The sequence below is a fragment of the Haplochromis burtoni genome, unplaced genomic scaffold (genome assembly GCF_018398535.1).
Source record: "Haplochromis burtoni strain Fernald_Lab_line unplaced genomic scaffold, NCSU_Asbu1 Contig_3019, whole genome shotgun sequence".
Taxonomy (NCBI): domain Eukaryota; kingdom Metazoa; phylum Chordata; class Actinopteri; order Cichliformes; family Cichlidae; genus Haplochromis; species Haplochromis burtoni.
In genome coordinates, this window is record NW_024585380.1 from 875 (window position 1) to 8,748 (window position 7,874).

General features: G+C 37.8%; 1 protein-coding gene across 1 annotated transcript; it reads right to left on the reverse strand.

Annotated features, from left to right (window-relative positions):
- Nucleotides 1–2,837: 2,837 nt before the first annotated feature.
- Nucleotides 2,838–7,869, reverse strand: LOC102304384 (trypsin; the record flags this gene model as incomplete). The annotated part of the gene is made up of 5 exons (XM_005953108.3): nt 2,838–4,170; nt 4,929–5,074; nt 5,156–5,406; nt 5,901–6,033; nt 7,632–7,869. Coding segments are annotated over 5 exons (1,140 nt in total), but the record flags the coding sequence as incomplete, so codon positions are not given.
- Between the last annotated feature and the right edge of the window lie 5 nt (nt 7,870–7,874).

A 7,874-nucleotide genomic window follows, 5' to 3' on the forward strand; every position in this document is an offset into this window, starting at 1 on the left:
AAATAAATGCTGCAGTGATACTTCTAAATCCTGTCTCACAGACCCGCTCCATCTTTTCAACAGCCGGTTAATTGTTTGAAATTTTTCAGGAACGCAAAAGCCCGCCACGCGTATCATTTAATTGTTGTGATTCCTTAGGAAAAGGTAAAAGCCGACAGGTGTACCAGTCGAGCGGGGACCCAACCTATTGTTTAAAGTTGGTGGTATCGGCTCTTTTTGTAATTCGTCGAGAAGGTAAAAGCCCCGCAGATGTACCAGTCGAGCAGGGTCTCGCCTATTTTCTGAAGTAGCCAGCAACAGCGGACCCTTAGGTCTATCTTGGCTAGTTACACCGGAGCTCAGTAACTGCATGCCCCAATCTCATTGTTTTAAACTTGCACAGCAAGGTGATGCCCTGCAGGTATATCGACCCCAGACTTATCGGCCCCCCATCTATTGTTTTTGGAAGCACCCGGTCCTATATGAAGCGTTCCTCAGAGCGTGACACCCTCGCCATTTCGCGTCAGGACCAGCGCCGGTGCAGACCATTTTCTACCCACACACAGCGTTTCTGACAGGCTGGTGTTGCTTATGCATAAGAGAAAAGCAACAATACAATACAATTAAATGATACAATCTCTGCTCTAAGACATCCGCGGTCCTTTCACACGGTAAGCATGTGTGTTATAGCTGGCGCTTCATAAATGTCTGTCTGTCAGCGCAGATTATTCAAACTGTTTTTAAAACGTGACTCATTTTTTGTCCAAAAAACATTTCCTCTAAATTTGCAAAGTTATTGATTTAAAAATATATATTTTCAAATTTTTAGCTGGATGTCAAACAAATGATAGACTCTTGAGCATATTTATATAGCAAAATTCAAAATTGAAGCAAAGGCAAAAAAATTGAATTAATTTTATGTGGCTGCTCATATTAAAGCCAGCAAAGAGTGAAAATCCAAAAGCTGCTGCAATCCTGTGTATTAATGATCTCTCTCTCTCTCTCTCATCCGTGTGTGTGTGAGTGCGTGCATGCTCGCGGAAGGAAGGTCAAGGCAGGAGCTTTTTTTAAATGCATGTCCAATCAGCTTTGTTTTTTTGTTTTTTTTTGTGTGTGTGTGTGTGTGTAGCTCATACATTGCAATAAATGTATTCTGCTACATCTGCAAACAAGAGAGCAAAGGAGAAGTGCTCACTAACACAGATTAAGACAGATTTGAGAACAATTTTTGAGAGTCACGGGTTGTTTGTATGTAGAAAATTTTTCAGATGTTTTAGTTCAGCTCATGAAAAATGGGAGCAAAAACAAAAGTGTTGTGTTTAGATTTTTATTGAGTGTATATATACGATGCAGGAAGGTAGGGCAGTGTTTGTTTAACGTAAACAAAGTCGTTTATCCATCCATCCATCCATCCATTTGCTTCCGCTTATCCTTTTCAGGGTCGCGGGGGGCGCTGGAGCCTATCCCAGCTGTCATAGGGCGAGAGGTGGGGTACACCCCGGACAGGTCAAAGTAGTTTATGTCTAAACCTAACTGAATTAAAACTGAAGGCACGATGCAACACAGCTGCCCTGGAGCACCTCTGTCAGTGCGCCCCAGGGCAGCTGTGGCTACAATGTAGCTTGCCATCACCAGTGTGTGAATGTGTGTGTGAATGGGTGGATGACTGAATGTAGTGTAAAGTGCTTTGGGCTCCTTAGGGACCAAGTAAAGCACTATACAAATATAGGCCATTTACCATTTAAAAACTAAACAAAGTAGTGTAACAAGTAAAAAACAATAAGTGAACCATGGTCTCAAGGCTGACTAACTTACAAATGCTGCCCTTCCACCCTCAGGTTTGTGGGTTTTGTTTTGTGTGTTTACAACACAAGCTTGGGTATTAGATTTTAAAACATGATCCCTCCAAGATTATATCTTTTTGAGAGAAGGCCTTACATATTTCAGCAAGACAATGCTAAATCACATACTGCATCTATTATGACAGCATGCTTTACAGTAGAAGAGTCTGGGTTTTGAAATGGCCTGCTTGCAGTCAGGCCAGACCAGACCAGCAAATGAAAACATTTGGAATATCATAAAATTAAAAGTACCACAAAGGTGTTCCCTTTTATGAGAGGCATCAGGCAGGGCTGGAGATACTGCTTATCTACTGCTTCAGGAATACTTTTCCATTTCCGTTGTGTTTTATTCAAATTTGGCTGTCTTTTGTGTGTGTGTGTGTGTTTTTCTATTTACTTGTGATTTTTTTTTTAAAATGACACTGTGTTTGAACTATCAGGGCCAGCGTAACTCTAATTGGAAAATCATCTACAATAATAAAAAAATAATAATAAATTTTTTTATTATTGTAGATGTAATGTAATAATAATAAATTGGTGTCACATAGTTATATGGTCACCTGCAGTGTATGCTGGTGTTTACTTTTCATTCTATGTAAGAAAGTGAGAATGCCCCTCATCGCATTTTTATATCTAATATAAGCGGACAATTAAATAGTGGAAGATAATGCTGCAATGAATACAATGCATAATAAAAAAATTAAAAGGCCTAAATAATGCAGCCAGACCCTTAAAAGTTCAGTCCATTTACAGTGCAAGAGGGTGAAATTTAAAAAAAAATAAAATAAATACATTTAATGATTTACTTAAAAGTAATACGTTTTAATAACATTTTTTTTAATTATACATGTTCCCATAATCACTAATCACGTATTACTGTAAAATACCTGATGTTACACACTAATTCAAATTACTTAAACACTAATTAAAATTAACCTTCCAGTCGCGTTCAGAGCAAATCTGTCTGATTTACAACTTATTTTTATTTTATTTTAATTCTAATTTTGACTGGGAACATTAAAGTAAGGGGTGGGGGATAAACACAATTGTAGGGTTAAATGAAATTTTACACTAGACCAAACACCAGCAACACCAGCAAGGTGACGATCGCTGAGCATTTTCTTCTTTCACCTCATTCACAGTTCAAAAATAGCCACATGGTCGCATTGTTAAATGCGTTTTTTGTCACCGTCATCTTTTGTCCAGCGGTGTGGTCACAGCAAAGGAAGGCCGGAACAAGCACTGTATGGCCAGGGGTAGGTTGGCACAGCTCTGTCTACACCAACCTACAACCACAACTGATGTAAAAATAATGCTCAGATGTACATTTTTTTTTGTGTTGTGGTTCTACCAGTTGAGCAGCAGTCAAGATGACAGTCTGTAAGTGTTGCAGACTATTCTGCTGTATACAAATGTTATAAACAGAATTAAAGAATATATGAACATCAAATCTTCTTATGCATGTTTTAATCAATAAAGATATTGTTATACCAAAAAAATGTCCTCATAAAACAAGATTTAAGATTTCCATCAACTTACATGAGATTTTGCCCAAAACACAGAAATAGCCCCATGTGTGATAACAATATTCTATACTTTCACTTCCCATAATTACTAAAAACATGGTCTGATTTGTTAAAAACAATCACAAAAGTCAATAACACCTTCACATTCTCAATTTGTCCATTAGTCAAAACTTGAAAAAAATGATTAAAAAGTATTGATATAATCAAAAGTTTAAAGTAACTAAGTAAGGAAGTCCACTAAATCACCATATTTGAGAAACTGGAACAACAACATATTTAGCATCTTCAAATGAAAAAAAAAAAAAAAGAGGTCAAAATATTTAATGATTGTTCTATGAATATAACCCGATTCACCTCAAATTCATAAAATCCCATGAAAGCAAAGTAAATTCAAAGTGTTTAGAGTATTTAAAGTGTGTATTCAAGTACAAGACTTAGGCAAATATGTTGACTTACATTCCACTACTTGTAACAACTACATGGAGCAAGACAGCAAAAAGACAGAGTGGGGCAAAGTGAGTGAAGTGGGTCAGGTTTTCACCACTGTCAAACACACTGTCATCTGTGGAGGAAGTGGTGGGGACAGTGGGAGGTGACAGTGTTGGACAGGTGAAGTATAAGTCAGTGTCAGTGCCCAGGGAGGTGAAGGTAACAAAGTTTGGTTTCATTCCAGTGACGGTGTCATTGATCCAGTTCTGGTACTCCGACACACGAGTGAAGACTGCAGGTCTCACAGGTTGGGCGCAGCCATTATCAGTACTCACAACTCCACTCTGGACCCATGCAAATCCTGTCTTTGTCATTAAAGGTCCTCCTGGGTTTCCCTGTGAAAATTTTTTTTTTTTTTAATTAATTAATTTATTTATTTAAAGTTGTTAAGACATAGTGATATCTTGTAGATATATAATGTATATATCTCTGTGTTGATCCTGCCGAAGCATGTAAACATCAAACTAATATGTCATTTGCTTACCGCACTGAGAATTATGAAAAAAAAAAAAAAAAATTCACTTCATCTGACTCCTGAACTATTGTTCTGTCAATGGGTCTGTAATTGGGTTTGACTGTCACAAAGACAGTAAACAAGATGAAACTGTCAGCCTACATCAGTACATCAGTCTTTAAGTATGAACCGGTTCTGTATGCTGTACCTTAATGGCTAGCATGCTAATCAAAAATATATTGAAGATTTGGTTACTTTTGACCAAGAGGCTGCTTCCAGTGCTGAAAAACTAAGCAGACACTGAACAGTCTCAATTGAGACGTACTTTTAAAGCCTCTTTATCTGGTTGACACATTGAACTAAGCTGAACTGAAGTTCTTTTACTAACATTATGTCACTCATAGAAATTTTCCCAGTAGTTTTTGGAAGGTATTTTCTATGCTACAGATGTATCCAGCCTTGCTGAAACTCAAATGAATGAGTAATAAGTCATCTTGGTTGAGTCAAGAAAGCCAACAGTCTATAATATCAGTGAATTTGATACAATAACAAGAAAAATAATAATCCGGTGTGAAAGTGATACATAATTCTTATAGCACTTAACAAGGCATGACAGTACAAATAAATAGTAGGGGTCACCTGACATGAATCTTTCCTTGCTTGAAGCACAGCACAGATCATGTTCTCTGTGATTGCTTTGTCACCTTTATAGTAGCACTGGCACTCATTGTTTCCCACCACTGGTGCATTTACCTCCTGCAGGATCTTTGGGAAGGAACTGTTACCTAATTGTAAAAAGTAAAATAGAAGAGTTAAAAAAAATCCTGTACATTCCTATTATGTAAAATTAATGTTAAGTAACTTACCAGTTTTACTAAAATCAGTGACCCAGCTGCTGGTCCCATTGTAGAAAGTGCTGTTTTGTGAGGCTAAGCAGATTGGCTGAATGTAGTCTGTGAAAGTCACAGGAGCCAACAGCTTCAGAAGACAAATGTTGTTCTCATACGTGCTGTTGTTGAATGCAGGATGACAGATGATATCTTCCACTGTCAGAGACACTTCGCCGGAGGTTAAATCTGACTGGGTGTGGCAGCTTAGATGTACCTCTGTCAGGTTACTAAATTTAATTTAATAAAAAATTATTGGTGAATATCACAGTTCAAACGAGATACTCATAAACATTCATGTGATCTTGATAATGGACAGTTCATAATTAAATAATTTTGTTTAAGTACTTTAATTATTTTTAAGGCATTTTTCTGTGTGTGTTTGTGGTGCGTGTTTGTGTGTGTGTCGGGATTTATTAATAACCCTAACTAACCCTAAGCATTTGGACAGCAGTTACACCTGAGCTTCAATCCATCACAGTAGAGAAAACATAATGTGCTGCTTACAGTGAGGGCCCAGAGCTTTTTGTTGCCCTAAAAATAATTCTGGAAATCTTATTTTGTAAGTTAAATTTTGTACGACCTTAAAAACCTCCTGCTCTCAGGGAATAAGCAAAACCATAACCTGTTGTGGAAAAAATCTTAAAGTAAATGTAAACAGAGGAGTAAAAGTCATGTATAAGATCATCATCACCAAAACTGTAAAATGGCAACATCGACTCACTGTGATATGCAGGAAGCAGCTGTTAGCACCCACTGGTTGGTAATTAGGGACCCTCCACACCAAAACTGTCCATTGTGGTTTATACTGACCTGCCAGGGCCCACTTCCTGAGTTTTCCACAGCCCTGCCGCACGCTGAAAAAAACAAACAAACATTGTCAACTGTCAATATTACAAATGCCAAAGTGGGTAGCTGAGCATGTTTGGCTTGGCATAGGTTTGTGCTGAATGACCTTGCTGATGCAAACCCAAAGGGGATAAAACACAGCTAACTGTAATAGTCCCTTTGTACTCCCTGCACTGGTCATGTTTTTGAAATATAATATTATGTTCTGTTGGGAGAGCTTCAATTCTGGTAATTTTGTGGATGTTAATTTAAGATATCTGTTCCACCTAAAAATAATTTCAGACAAACTACGTCCACCCGTTAAAAAAAATAATAATGGTAGTGGCCTGTACAGCACATAGTGTGTCCCGGGATAGTCCCAGCCATCATCACACATTGTTCCCCAGATGTTATTGTGATAAACATCAACTCTACTAGAGCACTCAGTTGATCCAGCTAATCTGATCATACCTTTTAGGTAAAAGACATGACACTAAATATATTTTAATATACAGTGGTCCCTGGTTTACCGCGGGAGTTACGTTCTAAATAGGTGGTCGATAGGTGAAATCTGTGAAATAGTCAGCTTCATTTTTTTTCAATTATTATACATGTTTTAAGGCTGTAAAACCCCTCACTACACACTTTTCTAAGACAGGCATGAACATTTTAACGTTTTTCTCTCTTGCTTAAACACTCTCAAAGTTCAAACCTTCATAGAAAAATAAGTAAATAAATAAATAAATAAATAAATAAATAAAAAGTATAGAATTAAACCAAAGATCAAAAATCGACAGTGCGCCTTGTAATCCAGTGCACCTTAAGTATGTATTCTGGTTGTGCTTACTGACCTCAAACTGACTTTATGTGGTACATGGTGCTCAGAAATCTGTCAAAATGTTTTACTACGACTTTGGTAAGCTACGCAACGCTTGATGGATTGTTTGACAAACTGCATTACGGCTACCATAGTCAGGAGCCTCATGGAGTAATACATACCGTGCTTCGACATAATATTGCCATATTGTATTTGTATAAGGACCCCAAAATGGCACCTTTTAAGAAACATACGAAGTGGATTTCAAACTCTATCAGTGACGCAGTAGAACATGGGAATAGAGCAGCTGCAAGAGAATTCAACATTAATGAATCAATAGTTTGTGTTTGTTGGGGAAAATACTTAGAAACATACAGTACAGTGCAGCTTCTGTCGGTGCTGTGTTACTGAAAGCTGAATTTCCCAGAGGCACCCACACGAGGGATTAATAAAGTTTTATCTAATCGAAACTCTATCTGAAGCACTTCAGAGTTACACTGCTAGCGATCGAAGATTTATGTACATTTGACAAGATGAAAGCATTTTGTACAGTACAGGAGATACGGAACAGAGGAGATTGATTGAAAATGGTTTACAGCCTATAAGGACGCAGAACACAATGTGCTATAAAAAAACAAAAAAGCATGTAAAATTGCGCACAACAAAAGAATCTGCGAAATAGCGAGGCTGCAAAAGGTGAACCAATTTAAAACGTGGGACCACTGTATATCCGTTAAGTTAAATAAAAGACGGGTGACACACAAAAAAACACATTAACATTCACATTGCTCCATATCTACAGTTTGTCACCTGAACAGATGACACCAACATCATAATGGTGTCCATAGTAGTTGTTTCCCCATCCTGAGTGTTGACATTCAGTTAGGGAACCTTCATTTCCTGAACACGTCACAGCACTGAGCCAAATCTGTCCAGTTCCTGCACCAAAGTGACCGAATTGGGGATTCTCTAGTGCCGACCCACAGTTTAACTGTCTGCAAACCACCTCAGCATCATTTAAGTTCCAGTTGTAATCAGAGACTGTTCCCCAGA